Source organism: Rhea americana, unplaced genomic scaffold (assembly GCF_003343005.1).
Source record: "Rhea americana isolate MKP2758 unplaced genomic scaffold, rheAme1 scaffold_91, whole genome shotgun sequence".
Classification (NCBI taxonomy): Eukaryota; Metazoa; Chordata; class Aves; order Rheiformes; family Rheidae; genus Rhea; species Rhea americana.
Genome location: NW_028187100.1, coordinates 482325 through 507207, shown reverse-complemented (window position 1 = coordinate 507207; position 24883 = coordinate 482325). Strand labels below are relative to the sequence as shown.

The 24883-nt window shown below is 38.3% G+C and overlaps 1 protein-coding gene across 3 annotated transcripts in view; it reads left to right on the top strand.

The window, feature by feature from the left end:
• Nucleotides 1-24883, top strand: part of ITPR2 (inositol 1,4,5-trisphosphate receptor type 2) — a 284657-nt gene that overhangs the window by 184333 nt on the left and 75441 nt on the right. For all 3 annotated transcript variants that reach the window (XM_085324472.1, XM_085324471.1, XM_085324473.1), the window contains exons 38-43: nt 14471-14579; nt 16199-16386; nt 17737-17920; nt 18517-18773; nt 19676-19876; nt 21851-21961. In XM_085324472.1, the coding sequence (XP_085180598.1) occupies nt 14471-14579; nt 16199-16386; nt 17737-17920; nt 18517-18773; nt 19676-19876; nt 21851-21961 (1050 nt within the window). The remainder of the gene's footprint in view (nt 1-14470; nt 14580-16198; nt 16387-17736; nt 17921-18516; nt 18774-19675; nt 19877-21850; nt 21962-24883) is intronic.

Here is a 24883-nt window from a genome sequence, read left to right as displayed (position 1 = left end):
CCTTGAAATAAGACCTGCAAGATCTGGCAGTTCCCTCTGAATCTCCCTTTTGTCTTTTGGATTTTGATATAAAATTTGTATGCATGTGTCAAGAAACRGATCATAAGGGTTCTCTCAAAATCCATTGTGATTTTGGAATGTTTTTATAAGGCCAGTAGTCCAATGCTGCAAAGTTGTTTGTAATGTTTAGCTTCTACACCTAAACCAGTGAGGTATCCATGGTAACCGTCTCGCCTATCCACAGTACCCCGGTCTGCCTTTTCACATAGGTCAGAGCACRCACATTCCCTGATACTGACTCAATTTAGTGTGCCTTAAACATCAAGTGTTTTTAAAAGACGCTGGCTCTGACTTGTTGTGTAAAATTTCATCTTTAATTAGCCATCTGARCCTCTGCATTTTGCTGGGGAATGCAACATACAAAGCCTTTGCCACTGTGAATACAACTCCAGCCCAGACCTATTCAAATTAAACCCAACCTTGTACTGAAAATGTGATTAACGCTTTGCAGCAAGGAAATTGCAAATTAGTTTCTGCTTCACCACTGAAGAAACATCCTAATACAAAGTGTAAAATAATACGATTTCATCTAGAGCCTCTGTCAGAGACTGAATATGTTTTTTTGAATAAGTTTTCTTTGACTTCACTTGTGGTTAAAGGTGCTCCAGGATAAGATAGCAAAGATTATCCTCCTTCCTTCCCCATCTCCTTGTTCATTTTTAAAATGCATGCTCATTGAAGAATCTTTGTAAGACACGTGTTCATTGGATTTTTGTTTCTGTTCTAATCTATAATGAATTTTTGGTGTTGTAAGAAGTACTCACCTATGCAAACCAAGGCCTTATAAAAATCCTGCATAAAATTGAATGCCATGCTTGGAACTTTTTTCTCACATGCCAACTTACTTTCGTCTTTAGCCTGTCCTGTCCCTTTCTGACATCATTTTGCTTCATCTTGGTCTGTTAGGCCAGTCCTGATGCTTTTGTTATACTTAGTTTTCAGGTTAGTGATTAGAGTGTGGAGCAGGAACAGGTCCAACAGAATAACCAGATGCTTGTTTGCAAATGCTCACATTTCTTCAATCCYTTCCAGAGCTGTAAGACAAAACAAGGAGGCATGATTTCCAGAATTACTGAGGGAGAGAAGCTGCACATCAAGTGTTTTGTGTGTGTGATATTATAACATGTTATTGGTGCAACTGAGGAGCAGGGAGGAAGAAGGCAAGTTCAGAGAGGATGAAAAAGAGGGAGAAAAAAAAAAGATGGAAGACAGCACAGTAGGAGATAAAATCCAGATCCTCTCCCAGTCTTGTACCTCATCCCTACTGCACCTTATAAATCTGTCAGGCTTTTGTCTGAATCTTGGCTGCCCTGGATGCAACAGTTAGAATACTAATACTTGTTTCTATGTACYGTGAATTTTAGGCCAGAAAAGGACATTAACTATGTAGGTGGAGGCATCTGCGTAAGTGACAGCTCAATCCTTAGGAGCCATTTCATCACCAAGCAGACTCACACAGAGACAGAAAGGCATTTAATATGTATAAGAAAGCAATTTATGTAACAAAGTCATTGCAAAGTTGTAATTAATCAAAGGAACTAAATAATGGTGGCATTCTGGGCAGTGTTGTTTAGGGCTGAATGAGGGATCTGGTGTTCATAGACTGTCATCAGARCTGAGAAGTCTGATGCTGTGGCTGTCTCTGCCATGCAGAGGCATTTTTTCAGTGTCTGAGAGGACTAGGTATTTTGCACTTTTTGTACAAAAACAGACAAATCAGCTGTGGTAGGTGGAAAGACAGGTTTGGAGAATTTCCTGGCTGAGCATGTGTGGGTACCAAGATGAACATTGATTGTTGTCTCATTCAAGAAGGGAGCCTTGAGCTTCTCTCTAAGGAGCTGTCTTTTGTTCAAATGCAGAAGTGTTGCTACCTGCCATYTTTTTTTGTGTACAGCAGTAGTGTCTTTCTAAGCAGGGGTGAAGGCAGATGAAATGCAGACTTTGTACATATGAGGACTTTGATAGTGTACTCTGTGTATATTGTGTGGCAGTTCTGCTTTTTTTTTTTTTTCCTGCAGAATCTAGGGTTCCAACAGATATTTTTGGTCACTATAATGCTCTGCTCTGGTTGTTTTCTCATAAGAGATTTAATAAAAAAAATCTTCTCTTGAGTCTACATTGGACTACACTGGTTTTTGGACCCAGTACAAATAGTCTTGTTCATGTTCTCTTTTAAATTCTTGAGGATTGCCAAAGAGGATCAAGACCAGAGGATCAGAGTGCTGTCTCTCTGTGTGGCCATCACCAGATGCTTCAGAAGGTCTGAGAATCCCCAGGCAGAATTGAAGTTTTTGTATTCTTCCTAAAGTCTTTGGATAATCCTTAACTGTAAGATCATAAATCTGTGGCCCCTGAAGCRTGAGATTTTGTCGTCTTTCCCATGGCTGTTTTTTTAACATTTGCTATTGTAACTGGTTTTGCTTGTTGTCTATAGAAATGCCCAAATCCTCTTTGAGTCTTGCTGAATTCTTGGCCTTGATGACTTCCTGTGGTAATGAGTTCTGCCATTTAGTTATGTATGAGTAGAAGAGTATTTATTTATCACTTTTCATTGGCATCTTTAGATTCCATTAAATTTCACTTCCTGTGCAAGAGCGAGAAAACAGAATTCCTGACATCCTATCTCCTTACCATTCATACTTCTGTGTACTACTGTCACACCTTTTCATCTCTTTTCCAAGGTGATCAGTATTCATCTTTCATATGAGATTTTTTCAACACCTCTGCCTGTTTCTAGCACCTCTCTGAGCCTCCTGGAAGACAATGATCTGTTGTAGACACAGAACTTCAGATGAAACTATGCCATTGATCTAACTGAGGGCACTAACTTGGTCTGTACTACTTCACACCTCATTTAAGTTCCAACAGGGTTTTCACAGAGATGTGCTAAATCATTGCAGCAGCAATGCTGCATTCAGAATAGAGAATTTTATTAATAACCAGAATAGACTTCAGCTGTGTATTAYGGAGATTTTTAAGACACTGGGTAGGTTTTCTTTGGTATTGATTCAAAGCACTGACTTGCTGACAGTGAATGTGTGGCCTAACTTCCAGTTATTTGAACTGTAAAGGTCACCTTGGTTGTTGTAGTGCCATTGAGCCCTAATGTTGGGATGTTACATGGCTTTTATCAGGGAGATGACGTAAATGGGGATGTTAGTACTCTTGAAACACAGAAGAGAAAAGCATGCTGTTACAGGACCTCCAGACCAAGTTTTCTCCAGGCTCACCATCCTTGTATGCTGTACATAGCAACTCCAAAGCAGCATGTGACATTGCACTTCCATAGCTACATGCTATGCATGCAGGAACATTTCAGTGATAAGTATACTTCTCCTTGGAAGCAATAGAAGTTTAGGCATTATCATGGTAACAGCTTCTTTATACTAAAATATGTTATGATAAAACAGCTACTGTATATGTGTAGCAATCTTATCTCTATTGTAAATAACTCAGTAATTTTAACAAATATTAAATATAAAGGAGGAATTTAATATTATGGGCTAACACCTTGCATATTAAATTTTATATGAACATGAATCTGTCTTCTAGTAGTGGGAAGGCAAAAAACTGAGACAGCCTGATGGAATTGTGTCTTCATCTCTCCACCTTATCTCTGACTTTGAATAGCTGATTTAATTTGAAGCAGACTTTGGTTATTTTTTCAACTGTTTCTAGAATTACTCAATTTTCTTTTTTCTGTTCAGACTAGAAGAAAACTTTTTCCTGGTACTGTGAGGTAGCAAATTGCTATTGCTCTTAAAATACCAAGACAGCTAAGTAGCTATTGAGTTTTGGCACAACAGCTAATACACCTCTGAAAGTTATTAACAACAAAATGTTACTCTGTTAAATGTCTCAGTTTCATTCTGCAGGTTTGGATAATAGAAGTGGTTTATGAAACTTCTGCTGCAGTGTTACACAGAGTCAGAATTATTTCCAGGACACTCTAAAAAAGACATTTTTAGATTTATTTGTTTGCATGGATGAAATCTTAGACTCCAAGAGTATGAAGCTAATATTACCCTCTAATTTAGAAGGAAAGATTGAGAACTGCTTTAAAGAAGAGAATTTTTTACTTGAAAAGATACCTTTAAAAATCAGAATGTCTATTTGTCATTTGGAAGAGAAGTTTCGTTATAAATGCTTTAGATATGCCAAGAAAGACTAGACCAAACATCAAGTCACTTCAGTTTTATAAATCGATAGATAAAAGCCAATACATACTAATTGCTCCTGGATAGGTGCTTGGCATGTTCAGTCACTATTGACATTAATGGGAGCTGAGGTAGCTTGGCTTGCCACAGAATCTGAACCAAGAAGGGCAACTGATGCATTCCTGGAGACTAAAACTGCACATTTGTTTTTCCTGCTTTCTGAGGAATGCAGTGTTCAGTTTATCTCGGCCTAAATCTTCTGTGTGGCAGTGCAGACTTTGCCACAACAAAAACAGAGCTCAGATCATTGAAAAGAAAAAAAGAAGATTTTGGTTGTAAGATTTCTGTTCCTGATGTTTTCTAAGAAGTCCTTCCTTCTAGCTTGACTGTACCTCATAATCCTGGATCATGATTAATTCTTAGTTACTTGGGCCCTATTGCTAGCACTGGCTGTGCTGATTTACCTAGTTACTATTGGAGGAAGAAGAGATGTGGTGCTTTGCAATTATAGGCAAGTGTCAATCCATGTTCTGTGATATTTGTAAGAGCTACCTTGCTGAGAGTCATTAGCAAGGATCTAAGCTCTTCTTAGCGTGCATAATCAACGCATCTGCTGAAGAAGGTTGTTCAGTTCATACTTGATATCTACTACCTCTGACAATCCAAGTCATGAGTCAGCTTCCTAAAGTCATCCTACTTTTCCTGGGAGCAGGAGCATTAGAAATTTTGTACTGTGTCTTTTTGTACTGCTAGCTGGAGTTTCCGTACAAACACGTAACTCTAGGTGCCGGACTTAGTACTAGACATCATGAAGAGRATAATACAACTGAGAGTTGGCAATTCTGCACAATTCCTAATTAACTTTCCTGGAAGATTGTTCAAACTACTATTTTGTTTTTAACGGGGAACATGAATTATAAATATTTTCAAGTCATCTTTGTCAAATAGAATAGCTAATGAAGACCAAATGTTACATTTAAATTCTTGTCTAGCTTTGCTATGCCCTTCCGTTAGTCTGGAATACCTCCTCTTTTCAGAGGTAAGTCAAATCAGTACAATAGGTGGCTTTGCTCCAAGTGGGAGTTGCCCCCTCTGCTTAGACATGGAAATGTGTTTTTGTTTTCTTTGCCATGCTGAATAGTACAGAGTAAAGGAAGAATCTGCCTATCCCTGCAAATAGCACGTAGGGCAGTTCATGCTCTGTCTTGACCCCATCCAGGCTACTCTTCTGAGCTGAAGTATGTGTTCATTTTCTAGCGAAGTGGATGCTAAGTYGGTATTTCCATATTTCACTGGTAACAGTGACAACTTAAATACTACTGCCGCCCTGAGCTGCCTCAAGCTTGGCTTSCTTTCGCTTCTCTACATGGATAGAAGGTCCCAAATATGTTCTGGCCAGCTGTCTTTCTGTGCAGTAGCCTTAGTCTGTGCCAGGCTGTAGGACTGCAACTTTACTTGACCCCGCCTTGTATGTTGGCCTKTCAAGAACTTGAAATAAATTAAGTCCTTTCCTTTTAGGCTGTTTAAGGCCTGATTTCCCACCGTATTTAGGTACCTAAGATTATAGATATACATGGAAGTAGTCAAAGACACACAAGTGCATACACATGCTTGGATTTTTCTTTAGTGCCTAAAGTCCAAGAAATCAGCAATAATTTGGCATCTCCTTTCATCTGAGAATGCAAGGAGCATTTCTCTAAAACGTCAGGTATGTTCGTTATTTTATAAAGATAGTTGTTAGGCTCTTCTGGGGAGCTATGATTAGGATTGCTAATCCATTACCAAAAGCACTGCTGTAAATAAATTGTACGAGGGCAGAATCTGGCAATTATGTGTACTGAATGCTATGACATTTGGGCAGGAATGAGTGGCATTAGAGGAAAAATGGTTGTTTTTGACAAGATCTTAGGAACTGTTTTGAGACAAAGCACATATCCCATTCTTTTTGCACGGTAGTAAAATGCTGATTATTATTATTTTTTACCATCGGTCTCTTATTTTTAAAGATGCAGAGGTACAGATTTGCTCTAGCTGAAAGAACTAATATTAACTGGGGACTTACATATTTTAAAGAAAGTAGTACAAGTCAGAATTGTATGGTTTTTCCACAGTAAAACCCCAAACCAGAAAGTACTTATTTGATATTAAACTATTATATAAYTCAGAACTCTTGGCAAGTCCACTGAAAGATATCCAGAGGTCTTGTAACCTAAATTACAAATAATCCTGAAACCTGGTTTACAGAAATGTGAAGGTTCCTTCAAATGTAATTGGTTGCAGGAGTATCTAGAGTCCCATGGAGCAAATTCTGAAATTATGAAGTGTCTTCATCAGTCTCCATGAGTGGAAACGGTTGAGATGGGAACTCGGGGGAGCTGGTGGTGGGTAAAAAAGGAGCAGATAAAAACTGACACACAGAAGTACCTTCTGAGTCATTTGGAAAATCCTGCATATCTGATTTAGAATAGGGTAGGCAGCTAGTCCACAGTGCATCCCTTATCTAGTAGGTCAGGTATCTGTAATACTTTGGCTTTGGAGTTCAACCTATCAGCAACACAGCGAAACAGAGTAAGGTAATAAAAATACTCCTTGGCTACTTCTTTAATTTCTCCCTAGCTACCTGTTTCAAATTACTTTTAAAATGTCAAAGCACAGTAGGGCTCATAAGTATGCCTCTGGAAATTAAGTGTCTGTTTTGGTAAACATTCACTTTAGGACACTTACGGGTAAATTTTCCTTGCAGAGCATGGGGAGTTCCACACAAAAATCCTGTTAACAAATAATAGGATTTGTGTGCATAACTCCCTATGCATCACTTTGAAAGTTTACCCCCTGCAGCACAAGAGTTAGATGATTTTAGTCTTTGAGAATTATGCTTTTCAGATCTGATCTTTTTCTACAGTATGTTATTGATGCTGCAGTCATAAATGCTTATGAATAATTGTGATCAAATCTTGCATTATCTTCTTTCAGCAGTTAAAAACTTGAGAGAATATCAAAATATGTGGCTGTTACTGTGCATCTCAGTGCTTTATCTTCTGTGGCAAAAAGTTGCAAGGGAAAAATGACATAGGGGTAAACAAGATCTTTTTTGTAAGTGCAAGTGTTATGATTACAGTTGGAAACCGTGTAACCAAATGAGCAACAGGACAAGCGACAGATACTAACAATATTTTCTGAACTGGGGGTTAGAAACAAGTCTTGTTCTGTATATACAGTTGTTACGACAATACATAGAGCTCCTGTATTTGGGCAAACAGATGGACATGTGATAGGCAATATTAATAATATTTTAGGACTAATAATATTATAATATAGAAAATCAAACTGTTATTTTAAAGTGTTCTTTTTTTCTCGGTCTAAATCTGAATGCTCCAGTGTTGAGGTTCTCAGTAATCCAAAACACTTTTTGTCTACTACTGTATTCATAGTGGAGACACTTTTTAGATATATTGCCCGGAATATTTTTTTTCCCATGTGACACTTTCTTGAACTTATTCACGGTTCAAAATTGGACAGATACTCAGCAAAATCTAGTTTTCTTGCAGTGTGTTCAGTATTCTCTTCACTATCCTTATTGGAAGTAGATTGACAATAACATTTGTTTTGCAATATTTTGGCACTTAGGCTTCCAGCTTTCTATGGAACCTGGAATTGCAGAGGAAAATGCTTGTGGTTCTTTATTTTATCTGAACCTGTTAATGCATCTCTGCACTACTTGTAACCTCAGGTTTATCAGTTAGCGTTTGTGATGTAGGCAATTTGTATTAAGACAAGCGGGATTAACACCAGATCTACGTAGGACTGAACAATGGTACATTTCAAATGTGGGGCATCTCAGCCTAATGAGAGACAGCTGAGAGGTGTGGGTGGCCAGTTCTGCTCTCCTAGGAGAACTGTGTCATGAAGTCTGGTACGTGTTGTGTTTTTTCTTTTTAGAGTTGTGTAAAAACTTTTGCCAGGCAAAGATCRTGTCTGCTTCTTCTGCTGAAGTTACTGGCAAAACTCCCATTGATTTTAGTGGAAGCAGAGCTGGACAACAGCTGGACATAGTTTGGTTTTTAAAGTGCTTTTTTCCAAGAGGGAATAAATGCTCCCCGAGTAAATAACTCTGCTGTTAGGTGCTATGCCTTATTGGTGATAATGTATCGGATTACACTATCATTTGGTTGTGAAAACATCTTGCTCTGAAAAGATCAAAATGGGAAAAGTGCTCTGTCTGTGAAAGCAAAACAAAACAAACAAAAAACCCTCCATAGGTTGCTGGAATTGAGAGGTTCAAATTTTTGTGCTTTATTGAGATAGTGGAAGCCAAGACTGTGGGCTTATGCTCCCAGCTGGGTGACTGAACACCATGTATTGGGTGCTCGTGTGCCTCAGTTCATCCGTTTTTGAGATGAGAAGATGCCTGTGCCATATGACACTTCAAAAGCAGGCTGAATCGTAATTTCATGAAGGGATGTAAAACTTCCATGCCTTGTATCTGCACGGAAGTCACTTGCACAAAATCTATTTTTCTCATACTGTGTTTCATTTCCAAAGGAAGTAAGTGAATAAAATAGTCTGAAAATGGGTGAATGATAACAAAAAAATCATCGTGAAGTAAACACTCAGACCAAACACAACAGAAATATTTATAAATAATTAAAAGAGACTTGTAGAAGTGGGTGGTTTTAGACAGCTTTCATAGAATAGCACACTTCTGATCTCATCTGTATTTACTATAGGAAGGGGTGGAATGATATCTTCATAGATTGTATGAAACAACATATTTCTGTCACCTKGCTTGTTCTCCTAATGTAGCCCACAAGATCTCCTTCAAATAGTTTCTGTCTGAGCACTCACCCTGTTGTGATTTAATCACTGCCAGCAATAGGGACTCCACCACACCTCTTCTTAAGCTGTTCCAATAGCTAGTTGCTGTTACTCAAAAAAAGAGGAGAAAGAAAAATCATAACCCAGAAAATAAAAACCACAGCCCCCTCTATCTCCTTTCTGGCTGAATTTCTTTGTCTTCAGCTTCTCACCATTGTGTCTTACTCTTTTATCTTCTAGATCGAAGTCAACCATTATCAGATTTCTCACATAGATAGTCAGACACAGAGTGCGTGTAGCAGTTTAGACTGATAAGCTCAGCAGATGGAAAGCATTGAATTTCTGGTGAGAAGGCATGTTTTATCCACTAATGATTCTTGTGGAGCATCTCCAAACCTAATTCAGTTTGTCTGCATTCTTCTTGAATTGTGGGCACCARCTTCTGATGCAGTTTTTCTATAGTAACATACCCCTGCACATAGAGAGGTAAGATGGTCTCACAAACCCAACTCGATAGTCCCTTGTTACGCTTTCGAGGCTCACTGTCACTTTGGGTGCTCTTGTTCTACTGATATGTCTCCAAGACCTTTAGTTCCTCCACAGAGTCACTGTTTCCTAAAACAAAGATCTTCCATTTTGTGGTGTTTGCACTGTATTGTTATTACTTGGATAACTAGACATACAGAGGACTGAACTCGTATCATTTGCTTCTAGTCAGTTTAATAAATGATGCCTGAATCATATATCATTGACTTGACCTCATTTATATTCTTTTTTGTCCTTTGTAAATACTATTATTTCCTGTGTTCTTGCATGTCTTTGAAAAAAAGCACGAAATATTCCCTGTGGTTGTCCATTAGAAACACAAGCACTCATTTATGATTCTTACTTGAAGTTGCACATTGAATACTTTCAATTACTTAGCTTTTAATCTATTTAATAACCATCACTGTTGGATTATAACACTGTATTTTCTTTATCAAAAGTTTTGCCTTCTAGGAATATATCACACCATCATTTTATCAGACTTTACCAATCAGAATGATATTTTCATCAGCAACAAAAACAGAGAAGATAGCATTTGAAGTATGACATGGTCTAGTCTTCTTAAGCTCATACTGAGGCCATTACGATTGTATGATGCCAATAATATTGCTGTCATTGCTTATTTTAGCTTCATTTAATTGTATTTGAATGGAGCTCAAAACCAGACATTCCTTTATTTTGCCTGGAATTGATACCGAGCTCACAGCTTATACTTGCCTAGGTCATCCCATGTACTTTTTTAAAGATGTTGTTGCATGTTAGATTTCTTCCAGTTCTCTTGGATTTTGTTTCTATTCCAAACCTACTGAAAATCTACTTTAGAAGCCCTGAGATCCCAGCTAGCTCCTCTCTATATGCTTGGCTGCAAGGTATACAAATCTGAAGATTTTAAATGCCTAGCTTGCATGCATCTTCCTGGATTACTTTGGAATATAAAGTATTTCATTGTACAAGTTGAATACATTGTACAGTTGAATGCTGTATGACAGAAATATTTATGGGATGTGGTGGCCTTTTATAAGTTATCACTGAAAATTTGAACATTTCTATTTAAAAGTTTTAATGTAATTGAAAACCAGAAGAGATTACCAGATCTTCTGAACATCATAGACTATTGATTACCATGCAATCTCCTTCTACTCTGCACAAAGTTACATAAGACAGGACAGATGCATTTGGCACTGTTATACAGTGAGCTTGTGCTAAGGCAGGTGTCCATGATAAATGTTACGTGCCCTGAGCCATTGCTTCCCAGTATTGAATACCCCAACCTTATATGGAGCCAGTGTTTTGCAGTCTCAAAGGATGAAAGTGAATTAACCATTATATTAAGGCATTTAAATCAAGTAAAAAGACCAATTAGTGTAATGAAATGTGGACTGAGAAAAACATAATTTATTGTGTCTACATGTTTGTATTGAAATAATTTTTCCCTATTGGAAACTACTGTCTATCAATCCCTGGCTGTTTGAAACTGCAGCAACAATAACCTGTTGTTGCTTTCTTGTGTTCTCAGCCTTTATCATAGCTTTTGTTAGAGACAAGACAGTGGTATTCATGGATTACAATAAGACTGCTATGTTTCATTGTGTTTTTTCAAAGCTATACTCTGTTCTAGCCATTTTGGAAGGATTGCAGTCAGCTGAGTGGTGTTTACATACTGCTTCCATACCCTAATAAGAGCTATAAAAGAAAGTTCATTGTAGCCAGCAGGGGAGAGATTCTGCATGGAAGGTTTCTGCCGCGTGAAGAAATAGTCAAGGGAAGATATCACTGTACTGCCTAGTGTGCTTTTATTTTTGGCCTCTGCTCCAGTATTAAGCGTGTCAGTAATAGTTGTTGCAAACTGCTTATTCCGACTACTGCTGTGATTATTTGCTTTCAGGCAATATTAATTTTGCGGCTGTACTAAGTAAGGAAACTGCTTACAAGAACATCAATGGCACGACTGTCTCACTTGCCCTGACAGCAGTTTGCTACATCCACATGATGGGGCTGTTCTTGAGCAATGTTTTTTGGCATGCCCATAAAAGCATATTGCAGTGACCTCTGCCAGCAGGATCAGCTGGATGCTTTCTGGGAGCATCCCAGTATTTTCTAACATGGTGCCTCACACAGTTGTGCTCTGGGCGTTGAGGCATTCCTGAAGCCTTGCGCAAGCATCTCTGCATTCCTCCATCTGGTTAATACTGCCGGGCTGCAGAGGAGCAGTTTCCAGTCTCTGTAGTGGCGGCTAATTTCACAGGAAGCTAAGTGACCTAGGGAAATCGTATGGCTGCCCAAGGTCATCATGAAGGGGCTTAAGATACCAAGCCTGCAAACATACGGGCTGAGTCTGAGGCTACATTTTTGACACAGCTCTCAGGAAAAACAGAAAGTCCTCGGCATTCCCACTTTTTAAACATGATGTCCTTGACTTTTGACACTCTGGCTTCTGAGGACTGTAAGTGCTGTCTGAATTTGTGCAAGGTTGAGAGAGAGAGAGGGAGGGAGACAGAGCAGGAAACCTAATAATTACAGCTTGCTGGCTGGGGCAAGAAGCAAAGTCTGGGACTTAGCTCTAGTATGGGTTGAGCAAGACTCCTCCTTACTTAGCTGACCTGAGAAGTATCCTCATCACTGCCTTTTCTCATGTCTCGGAGAGTGATGAGGCAGGAAAAAAAGTCTAAGAAGGTCCCTTCCACACAACGGGGCCAAAGTGCTGCTAAGTCATTCATGGTATTAGACAAATGCTGTTTCTTGGGCTTAAATGTTCTTCATGATAAAATAAAGGCCATTTTGATTGAACAATAAAACTTGAGACCATGGATATTATTTTTAACTACATACAAATGGCTTTTAGTGTTTCTTCCCATGACTGCGCTGTGACTTTTTATATAATTTTCCACAGTGTTCTGTTAGTCATCAACAGACTGCATAGGCTACTGATCTAGGATGTTGCGTCAAGCTGGCTGGTTAATCAAGTGGTATGGCAAATGCCCACCATTTTTATTAGAAGTGTCTCAGTGCAATGCCCGTTTTGGACCAGCTCCCAGTCTGGTGCTACAAAGGGTTTCTGCCCTGTGACACTGCGTGTGTGATGCGATTCTGTGATATAAAACATTGAATATCGAGTTTATTTATATGCCCGAGGGAGTTTGAAAAGAGGCTTTATCATTGTTCCTAGTCTATGTTTCACAGTTCTGGTGGGAACTTATTCCTCCTCTGTAATACCTTTGATTTCTTTAGGAGATGAGGAAAATAAAGTTTACTTTCCTCTAAGGTCAGAACTACAGATAGGATCTTGAGCAAGGGAAGTTGGCACTCTTCATGATCTTGAAATCTCTTGTGAGCTTGGCTGGTTTGTCTTGTCCATGCTTGGAGAGCCAATCCCACCATCAAACTAGTGTTGAAAAGGAGTCTTTCTCCATCTGATGTTCTCAGGGACTTTTGGGTTTCTTTTGTCTTCCTCTGTAGTGTAGAGCACAGTTGGCTTCTTAAGCTTACCTGGGAATTTCATCTAATAAATTCCCTAGCCCTACAGATAAGTAGGACAGCAGTAATGTTTTTTATTTCCTTTGCAGCCATTACATTTATGGCTTTTGATATTTTACTATAGCTCTTACAGTGTTCTTGGCTGATTGAGGGAACTCTGTATAGACTGTTACTGAATGAAAACATTCAAACACAAGAACTAGGAAGGGATGACCATTTTTTGTTGACTGACTATACAGAATATTGCATTCTGGTGCTTGTTTGAGGCTGACAAGCCTGTTGTTCTTGAGGTGTGTGAAGCAGTGAAGTCCCACTGCAACCTGTGGTTACTCTAGGAAATATTGCTAAGATAACAGAGAATTTTGAATGTGAATAGTTCTTGAGGTATTTCTGGGAATTGCTTCCCCTCTAGTGACTATGGTGCTCACAGGGATCTATCTATTGTAAAGTTGACTACTTCACTAATGTGCAGGCACTGGTACGCTGTTAACTGAGAATGCTTGTGGTGCATGTATTTTTAAGAATTAGTTTTCATTAAAACCAGTAAGTAAGTAGAAGTAAGAAAGAAGAAATTTCATTTTATTTCCTGTCGAAATGATCAAATTTTCTGTTTCAATGGTAATCATCAGAGAGCTTGCCTTATTTTCTTCTTTATAAAATCTTATATTACAATTACACCTACAATTGCTATGTCACCTAGTGCCTCTGTAAAGCTGAGGGTTGACTGCAAGTATTTCCAGGAGACTGAAGACAAGATAAAAATGCCAAGTAACTGGTACACCCCACTCTTAATTCAGTGTGTATTGTGTTGCAGAAAATATGCTGAATGAAAGGGAAGATCTTCAGAGAGCTGCATGCAGTTTTGATTGGTTTTGGAAGTAGAGGAGCAAGGAGAAGCAGAATGCTTTTTAAGCTGTTCTACCAAGTGTCATATCTCTATTTTAATGTTCCATGTGATGTGGCTTCTTTCAGATGATCAGCTAGATTATATGAGATCAGAGCACAAGGAGTGATACTTCTCAGCCATGGGAGATAGGAAGAAAGTACCACCATGGGTGGATAGGGCACAGGCACAGAGACTGCGAGAGTTTGTTCTCTGTGGAACTTACTGCAAAATATGCACCTTACGGATTGCCAATAAAAATTATTGTGGTAGAAGTATTTGATTTATAATCAAAAAGTTTATTTTAAACTTCAAAGTAAGTTTATAGAACAATATTTTAGAATTCTTCACATGAGATTTGTTAGATAAGACTATTAGATGTTTATTTTCTGGACAGCTTTACTATTTGTATACTTACTAATTATAACAGAAAAAGATATTAAATTGTGTATCTATATTAAATAGTTTGCTTTTAAAAAGAAGGAAATTGTCCACTACTGTAATTTCTTCTATTATTTTTATCTTTCTCTTAAAGGGCAACACTTTAAGGAAAATACTCCTGTATCGCTATTTTAAAGGAGACTATGGAAGTGGTATGAATGGGCCCCTGTCTGGTAGCTACAGCAAAACTGCACAAGTGGGAGGTAAATAAAGATCATTTAAGAAAAACAAAATTAGCATCACTTTTTTTTTCTAATAGGCACATTGGAAGGGATGCCCAAGGGATTTAGTTGGTGAATGAATCAAGAAAGTTTTGTAACTTGGTAGAAGAGAAGTAGTATCAGACTTTTCCTTTTTTAAAATTGCATGCACCTGTCTTAGATGGCTGTTGTACATGTGGCAGCACCAAAGCAGAGACCTCCCCCTGGAACCTACCAGATAATTGATTTGGTTCAGTTGAAACTGGTAACACAATTTTAATTTGCCAGTAAATCCACCTCTGGAAATTCAGCAAAGCATACAACTTCTGAAGAAAGGTGTTGCTGTTTCTGGAAGCCAGCTTTTTGAGATTCCAGTTCCATTATTGATAAATGTAAAAAAGAAGACACAAGGAAAACCTTTTGCAAAGAGAGTGGCAAAACACTGAAACAGATTTCCCAGACAGGCTGTAGAATGTCCATTCTTGGAGTTACTCAAAATTTTACTAGACAAGACTGAGCAACCTACTCTAGCTAGCTTTGAAGTTAGATCCACTGTGAGTGGGAGATTTGACTAGATGATCTCTAGAGGTTCCTTATAACCAAAATTTTTCTATGATTGCATTATAGAAGCCATGGGAAGTTATTGTAGAGACATCTCTGAAAACCACAAAATAATGTGTGTAGTAAGGAATGAGGTAAAAAAACCTGGGTATAGAGCCAAGTCACAATATAGCTTGCCATTTTCAGCATATATTGAAGGCAAACCCAAATTTGTAAGCATTTCCAAATGTTGTGCAACTGTTCCTCTTGTTTCAGTGTTGACACTTTGGAAATATTTACAGTCTGAATATCCTGTACATCAACTTCTGCTCCTAAGCAAACAGAAAAGTAAAAATTTAATATTTCTTGCTTATCTTTATATAAAGTATTTATRTATTTGGCTTCCTTATGCACAAAATTTGAAACATTTTGACAGTTCTGCTTTGATTAAAGCAATACCATACTTCATGAAGTAATTTAAAAGCAATTGTAGGAGGAAAGATCGTAATCTGGAATAATAAAATATGGCCAATTGATAATTTACTACAATTTTACAAATTCTTTTAAAATCACACCTTCATTAATTTAGACTAACTCAAGTCTCTATTCTTAACATCATCTTGATGTTAATAGACTGGGAATTGTACTGGCAAAAGCATTTGGTCAGAAAGTCAAATCTATAACCAGATCTTTTCAATCTATTTCTACAAAGTATAAAGATAAAAGACAAATGTATCCAGTTTCTTTGAAAGTGGTATCAGATTTCAGCATATGCAACAGTGGATTTACAAAGCCATTCTGTGGGCAAGCCACTGTAATTTAAATATTTATTATTGTCCAGATACGACAATTGTACAGTTTGGTCTGTGTTTTTGCTTTATTTCTTATTGTCAGAACCCAGCGTTGCAGTTTCATGCAAAGATCTTGTTTGTATCAAGGAGAATTTTTCCTCAAAATGTCAAGATTAAATTCATTATTTAGCATCTGTGTGCATAAGACAGATTATTAATGTCTACATTTTTATATACATTTATTTCCTTTATAAAACAAACATGAATGGTATATATTTGTCTAATTTGCAGGTGGATTTTCGGGACAAGACTCAGATAAGTCTGGGGTATCCATGTTTGATATTCAGTGCCTTCTGGATAAAGAAGGGGCATCAGAACTAGTCATAGATGTTATAGTAAACACCAAAAATGACAGAATCTTCTCAGAAGGCATTTTGCTTGGTATTGCATTGCTTGAAGGTGGAAATGCACAAACACAGGTACTTACTTGCTTATTCACATAYTGCTTTTCAAATGCATGTAGTCTGGAGACGAATGGAAACAACTTCTTTACAGTGAGTTCTGTGAAAACTTTCATCAGACAGTGTATCACTATAATACAAATGTAAACAGGCCTTATTATCAGGCAGTATATCATACAGTTGATTCTTCAATAAAAGAAAGCACTTTCCAACTGTCCCTTTCTTTGTAGTACAGTATTCTTTGCCATCCCAATATTATCTCCAGTTATTTCATGTTTTTTTTTGAAAATTTAAAAGCTGCACTGTTCTTAAGTATATAATGGCAGAAGAATTAAGTTATTTTATGGAAGAAGTTTAGGGAGATCTATTAAAATCTCCAAAGAGAGAAAAACTGCCTGTTCGAGAAGACAGATAGCCCATTCTGTAGTTACAGAATGGTATAACTGTTTCAAACTGCGGGTTCTAGTTTTTATGAATGATATTCCTCTTACCTTCCTTTAGCCAAATGAGGAGATTGTTTATTCTTACTTTATGGTCAGCAGAGATATCGTAAGAGAGGAGAGAGAGAATAAATCACTCCCTGCAGGTCTCCATATCTCATCATTGCCTCTGAAGGGAGCCTAGATAACCAACTTACTTATACCTCATTTCTGAACTATAAAAGTTAAGTGAGAGGAATCCCATCCTTTATTCTGTAAAAGAGATAATACAATCTGTCACCCTTAGAATGTGTCAATTTTAAATTTACTATATGTTTGAGAAGTAACATTTGAGCAAGAAAATGATGAAGAAGTGAGATTTTGTTGCAGCTTTCTAAAATTAATTGTTGGGGGCTTTAAAAAGCCTTTACTTGAACGACAGAGTTTGCAAACTGAAGAAAACGGTACTCAACCTGGTTGCCACTAATACTAAATCACCAAAGAAAGATACTCATTTTGTGTATGTATTTGTAAAGTGCAAAGAATGCATTATAATCTATAGTATTACATATATATATTAAAACTTTTGCTTCTTTTGTTTTCACAACTTTTTCACAATTTTTTATAGATGGAATATTGTAATTTTAGAATACCTAGATAAATGGATAGTGTCACAAAATAATTTAACTTCAAAGCATAATATTGTGATATCATAAAGACTGCAAATAGTGCTGCTAAAAAAAACACTGATTTTTGTCATTTTCTCCACATTTTAAAATATTATTTTCAGTCTTTGTTACCTGTATATCACTTTGTGAAAGAGCTGATCAGGCAGTGGCCACCATTTGCTTTGTGTGAACGAAGTAATTACTTGTTTCACAGAAACAGTGTATTTCTGTATTTCTTCTTCCTTAGAACACAGATATCTAAGGAGTATCTTTTCTTGCAGTATTCAACTTACCAGCAATTGAAGGAACAAAAAAAGTCAGAAAAATTCTTTAAAGTCCTGTATGACCACATGAAAGCTGCTCAGCAGGAGATACGATCAACGGTGACAGTTAACACCATTGATTTGGGGACCAAAAAGAAGGATGATGATAGTGACCTAACTGTATCTGTTCCCAAAAAGAGAGGTAAGGAGGCACCCCTTTAAAAGAGAGAAGTGGAAGCGCATTGTAGACAAACTGAATGTATGGCACCACTGATAATATGCGGGATTGATCAATAAGTTTTATTGTTAATCATGTCTAATTTGCATCACTTGCCTGTTCTTCTCTAAATTATAGGCCATATCTTAAGGTGTTTACATCAGATTAGCTTTGATGAAGTCAATAAAGCTGTACCAGTTTACACCAGTAGAAGATACAGCCCCATATTTTTAGAGAAGCAGAAGTAAAGGCTGCTGCTAATGGGGCTGTTTCACAAGAGCAAGAATTCCCGATTTCCCACCCTGTGGTCCTTCCATTGTTCTCATCATTTATTGTATATGGAGGAGAAATAGTAGGGCTTTTTGTTTTAATATTCTGCTTCAGTCTGGTTTGTGGTTTCTTCAGAACATGCTATCCTTGCAAGAATGTTGCCTTGATATTCTTTGTAAGTCGCCCAGAGGTCTTCAAAAAGTTAGGCACCACAAAAGAAAAAGTTTCATTCATTATTACTGTTTTCTTTTTGTTTAATCAACCAAGGAGAAACATTTTGAAAAATGAAGGAAAATTATTTTTATTTTCAGTAAAGGATTCAACACTCCATCTGAAAGAAGGTATGAAAGGACAGTTAACGGAAGCATCTTCTGCAACTTCCAAGGCTTACTCTGTGTACAGGAGAGAAATGGACCCAGAAATAGATCTTATAGGCTCAGGAACAGATGCTGCAAATGCAGAAGAGAAGTCCACAGAAGAAGCGATAATGAGCCCTGCTATTGCAATCATGCAGCCAATATTAAGATTTCTCCAGTTGCTATGTGAAAACCACAACCGAGAGCTGCAGGTAGAGTGTTACTCAGCTAAGCTCAAAATAATTTGCCACAAGAGTATTGTATGAACCCCATATTGCCTGAACTTCATGAGAGAAGAAAACCATGCCCATGTCTGATTCCCATTACAGAATTTGGGGTGCCTAAAATATCATTCTTCTTTTGGTCCAAAGGATAAAATAGCCTTTTCCTGGACCATTTTAATGCTCGGTTTGAGCTAATATTTATGTCCTCTGAACTGCCTAGAAACTGCAGCACAGCCACAGAGAATTGAGAAGTTTCTAAATATTATTGTTAGTACAATTTCTGCCCACAAATAGTAGATCACTTACCACAGCCTTGAAGACTACAGAAAGTTTCTGGACAAAGTTACAGTACCAGTCTTTTCCCCAGGTATTATGACTGAAGGCTTTAAGATGCTACATGCCCCTACTATCAGGTCCTCCAGTAAAAATTACTGCTCATGTAGCGTTCTTTCCAAAATTAATTTTCTGCAGATGTGCATCAGCGCAGTGTCTAGCAGTCTCCCTTAAACCAGTGGGGGGAGTGATTTGAGCTAAGATACGGCCACAGCAAAGGACTAGTCATAATGTGCCATCATACCTGCTCAGCTGAGAGGAAAGTAACTTCCAAGAGAAGGGTCGGTACCAAAAGATGGATGAGGGCACATACAGAGGGTATCTGAGGCCAGTGCAAATGTTTGCAAAGTTCACATATGTAAGCTCTCCTCTCTGTACTGATTAAATCAGATAGTAGTTCTCAACTGCTGCACTGGCATATATTTTATACTGTGTAATATGCTTCACTACCTAAATGATCATGTGGTTGTAAATTGTGCATTAATATATTCTAGAAAAAGACTATGCGTTTGACTTCAACTCACGTTTTCTTTGCATTCCGTTTCCCTATCCACCAGAATTTTTTAAGACATCAGAACAACAAAACAAATTACAACCTTGTTTGTGAGACTCTTCAATTTTTGGATTGTATCTGTGGAAGTACAACAGGTGGACTGGGGTTATTGGGACTTTACATCAATGAGAGGAATGTGGCTCTTGTGAATCAGACTCTGGAAAGCTTGACTGAATATTGCCAAGGTCCATGCCATGAAAATCAGGTAGGGCTCAAATAACTTCTGAATCCAGAAGAATCTCCCTGAGCTTTTGGTATATGTGTGGACACCATAAACCCTTTCATGTTCTTAATAACATAAACTCTTTTGTAGTTACTGTGACTAAACTCAGCACATTTTGAGTCTTCATAAGGCCTGAGAAATCCTTTTAAGTCAAAACTCAAACTTCAGTCTTTCTATAGTACATGTCAGCTTAAGGGGAGGCTTTCTGGTCCTTTTGGAGAGAGTTTTGTGACTGAATTCAGTGGGTCATGGTTTAGGCCTTAGTTTGTGACACTCTAGATTTCCAGTCACAATTATGGAAGTACATTGCAAACACAATCTTACTCTCTGCTTTTTCAWGCCTTTTGCCTTTGATGTTCTTTATACAAGTCACTAACATGTACTTTCTTTAATTCATTTAAATGCCACAAAATATAACTAGTTATCCTAGTGTACTACCTGTCAGGGTCGTTAATTATGATATCAGTAATGGAATGAATGAGAGTACAGATCATGCTTCTAATGAGATATATGTTTCTGTGCCTTGTTTGGTGCAGGCTGTTAAAAGCATGTAATTGTAGCTTTTGAGCAGTATGGAAGGATAAAGAAACTAGTACTATACTTGATTTGAAGAGATCTGTAGTAAAGGTGTCACAATGGAAGAAAGTTCAGAATGTTCGCTATGGATAGCATTGGGAAAGTTGTAGTGGGCAAAATTGCAAGGATATGGTCTATTCTTAATACTAGAAATACATGAAGAAATACAAGAAGTATAAAAGTTACTTCATTAAGATCCACAAATGGAAGTGCAAAGTGCTTCTGTTGCCATTGCTGTTAATTAACCATCTTATTAAAATACTTCAAAAGCAAACAAACAAAACTTTTTTAGTAGACTAAATCTTCAATAGTCATACTCAGTCCAGTAATCAATGGAGAAAATCATTTGTTTTTTTTAAAAAAAAGATAGTTACAGGGTAGAGATGGAAACTCCCCCCCCGCCCCCATATTTGCAAGATAACATGTTCTCTAACTTTACAGAAGAACGGTGGTAATGGAAGGAAGTGATTACTTAGATTTAATTACTTAGATCTGATGGGAAGTCACTAAGGATTGGAGTCTTGCTCATTTGGTGTATTTTGGAGAAAAATCCTGCATGCTGTCATTCTCATATTTTTTCCCTTTTCTCTATCTGGAAAGATATATATTGTCTTATAAACTGACTAGAAAAAATTACCATAGGTTTATTTACCTGACCTTTTTTTTTTTTTTTTTTTTTTTAATGATTTAAAAGATCTAGAGCTCCAATTGTAAAAGCATTTGGGAAGTACTGTTGGTAATACTTACTGGTTTGAATTCTGTATCCAGAGAAGTCTGTGTGTACATAAATGCATGTAGAAAACTGTAATATACAGACAAGTCGTGTTATAATGTAGCCATATTAATACTGATTGCTGAGTGTAAATTAAGAATTTAAGCGTGCAAATTTGGTAGTGCCTACATTCAGATGTGTCTTTTTTGTATCTGTGTAAGTGGAAAACCTAGGTCCAGCTATACTGACTGCAGAATGGAGCTCAGGGGATTAGAGAAGTTGCTGAAAGTGACCTTTTCGGTCCCTGGATCTGGCAGTGCCCTTATGTACTGCTCTCTCTCACTTGTAGCACTTGGTGCCAAATCCTACATGGTTCATGGCGAGGATATTTTAGCTTGCACTGCATTTTCTCTAGTTATGTACTTCACTATTAGCAGTGTTGAGGTTAGCTCTGTGCTACATAGGACTCACCCTGGTATGGTACAGACTCATACTCCTGTGGCATATTTTCGGGCTGCTGTGCTTTGGCTGGGAGGTTTGATGCTATCACAGGATTATTCAAGATCAGAGCCTTGTCTTGAAAATTTGCCAACAATTCTCTGTCTCTGTCGCTTTCTCACTCTTTCCCTCTCCTTCTCGTGACCCCCATCTTTTATCTTATTTTGTAGACCTGCATAGCCACTCATGAGTCTAATGGGATTGATATTATAATTGCACTCATCCTGAATGACATAAACCCTCTTGGCAAATACTGCATGGACTTGGTGCTTCAGCTAAAGGTACAGTAAATGTAAWTTTTTTATTTTAAATTTAAGTAATAATAGAAAAGATACCTATGCAAGAGCTCTAGGCAACCTGACATTTACTTAATCTTACTATAGCATAATATACTCAGCAGCCTTGGAAAACAAATGTTGCGAAAGAATTCAACTCAGCTTCTGAATCAGCATCGGGCCTTTGCCGCAGGCCATTTGACCCCTTATTGGGCTTGGGAGCATTGCCCTCAGCTTTTTTTAAGAATCCAATCAGAGAGATAAAATATATCTAGCACAAAGCCTCTATATTCTGGGCATAAAAATCTCACTGGATTGATAAATGGCTACGCTGTTCAGGTAACGTAACAAGTCAGGCATTGTCTCTGCATAGKGCACTCTAGAAAATGGCTTGAGAAGGATAGGTTATGGATAAAGAATAATGTATCAGATGACCTGCAGTTAAAATATCAAATAAAGCTAAAAACAAGGTAAAGGTAAATTTTATTTTATTTCTGTCCTCAAGTGTCCTGTGTCTGTGTTCTCTGTGTGGGAAGTATAGTGGGAGAAGGCTCATGTTTTGTTTTGTATTCTGTAGAGAGTAGGGCAGGCTCCTAGAAACTCATAAGTTTCTCTGATCCCTGTACCATTGCGTGCAGAGGGGAGCCTTGCAGCTATACTGTGTGCCAAGTAGGGCAGAACTTGTCCAGAAGGAGTCTTGGTTGTTGCTTTTTCTTTAGAACGAAGTATTTCCATTGCAGATGGTCTTGTTTCTTCCCTAAAACCAGAACATACTTTGTGGTAGCTGCATTGCATCATACTGGCAATGTTATGGAWGTCTAATAAAATAATTAATACAGCTATATATCGTGTACAATAAAACATTGTATCAACAGTGTTTTACACATGATTTTAATAACTGTAATTACATTTTGAGTGGCAATTTAATTCAGGCCCCCCTGAAGCAAAACGTTTAAGCAGAGTTAACTTTGAACATGCAGATAGTTCTTTTGAAGTTTAAATTCCAGTCCCTGTAAAGACCTAGCTATATTCATTCCAGCGCCATTTTAGTTTCCATATCATGTAGCTAGCAGATGGATATAAAATAACTTTTCTATACAATGCCCAAGAATCAAGCTTATTGATGTTACTACAAGGATCAGTTTGGCCCAGTTCGTGGGAGATTTCATATGCAGTGGTGCTATTAAAATAGCAAAAATTGTAGTAAATGATACCAAAGGTTCAGACTGTGGGCCTGRTTCTGATTTTAAGAATCAGATCCACATTACTAAGTTACTGGTCATTACTGTGAGTGGTAACACATCCAGATAAAAAACATCCGATAGCCTTCTGTGATGGCAAAACTGGGTGGGTAGATGAGGGAAGAGCAGTGGACGTTGTGTACCTTGACTTCAGCAAGGCTTTCCACACTGTCTCCCATAATATCCTCCTGGGCAAGCTCAGGAAGYGTGGGTTAGATGAGAGGACAGTGAGGTGGACTGGGAACTAGCTGAAAGGCAGAGCTCAGAGGGTTGTGCTCAGTGGCACAGAATCTAGTTGGAGGTCTGTGRTTAGTGGAGTTCCCCAGGACTGAGTACTGAGTCTAGTATTGTTCAACATATTCATCAGTGACCTGGAAGAAGGGACAGAGTGCCTCCCCACCAAGTTTGCTGATGATACCAAGCTGGCAGGAGTGGCTGATACACCTGAKAGCTGTGCTGCCCTTCAGAGAGACCTGGACAGGCTGGAGAGTTGGGCAGAGAAAAACTTCATGAGGTTCAACAAGGGCAAGTGCATGGTCCTTCACCTAGGGAGGAATAACCCTAGGGACCAGTACAGAYTGGGGGCTGACCTGCTGGGAGTTTTTTTGGACAAGAAGTTAACCATGAGCCAGCAGTGTGCCCTTGTGGCCAAGAAGGCCAATGGTGTCCTGGGGTGAATTAGGAAGAGTGTTGCCAGCAGGTGGAGGGAGGTGATCCTGCCCCTCTGCTCAGCCCTGGTGAGGCCTCATCTCGAGTACTGSRTCCAGTTCTGGTCTCCCCAGTATGAGAGAAACATGGAGCTCCATAGCGTAGGGCTACGAACATGATGAGAGGACTGGAGCATCTGACGTGTGAGGAACGGCTGTGAGAGCTGGGCCTGTTTAGCCTGGGGAAGAGAAGGCTGAGAGGGGATCTTATCAGTGTGTATAGGTACCTGAAGGGAGGGTGTCAAGGGGATGGGGACAAACTCTTTTCAGTGGTGCCATGYGACAGGACAAGAGGCAACGGGCAAAAATTGCGACACAGGAAGTTGTGTCTGAATATGAGGAGGAACTTCTTCACTGTGAGAGTGACRGAGCACTGGAGCAGGTTGCCCAGAGAGGTTGTGGAGTCTCCTTCTCTGGAGATATTCAAGGCCCACCTGGATGCAACCCTGTCTACCATGCTCTAGGTGACCCAGCTTGAGCAGSRGGGTTGGACTAGATGATCTCCAGAGGTCGCTTCCAACCTCAAGCATTCTATGATTCTGTAATATGGCACTGAGTTTACCAGGTAATGTTTAACACTGTCAATCTGTCATTGTTCTTAGGCAATTCTGAAGTTGTAAACACACTAAATCTTGCACTAAAAATGCAAAATCTAAAGTGTATAGGCCCACACAGTTATACATAGGTACAAGCACAGACACTGTTTTCAGAGAACATTATATGTCAAAGTCATTCCCCCTGCAAAGCTAGGCAATGCAGAATTATATATTCCCAATGCCATTTTAATTTGGCTTGTTTTGCACATGCTTTGTGGTGTGGTATATAATCACATCTTCATATATTGTATTTTCCGCTRGACTCCTGAATCATTTGGTGAGCAGGATAGACAGTGTTCATTGAATGAGCAATGACTGATGTTCTGTTCTGCACTTTGTTTTTGAGTGTGAACTGCAGCCTTCCTTTCTGGATAGTATTCAAGC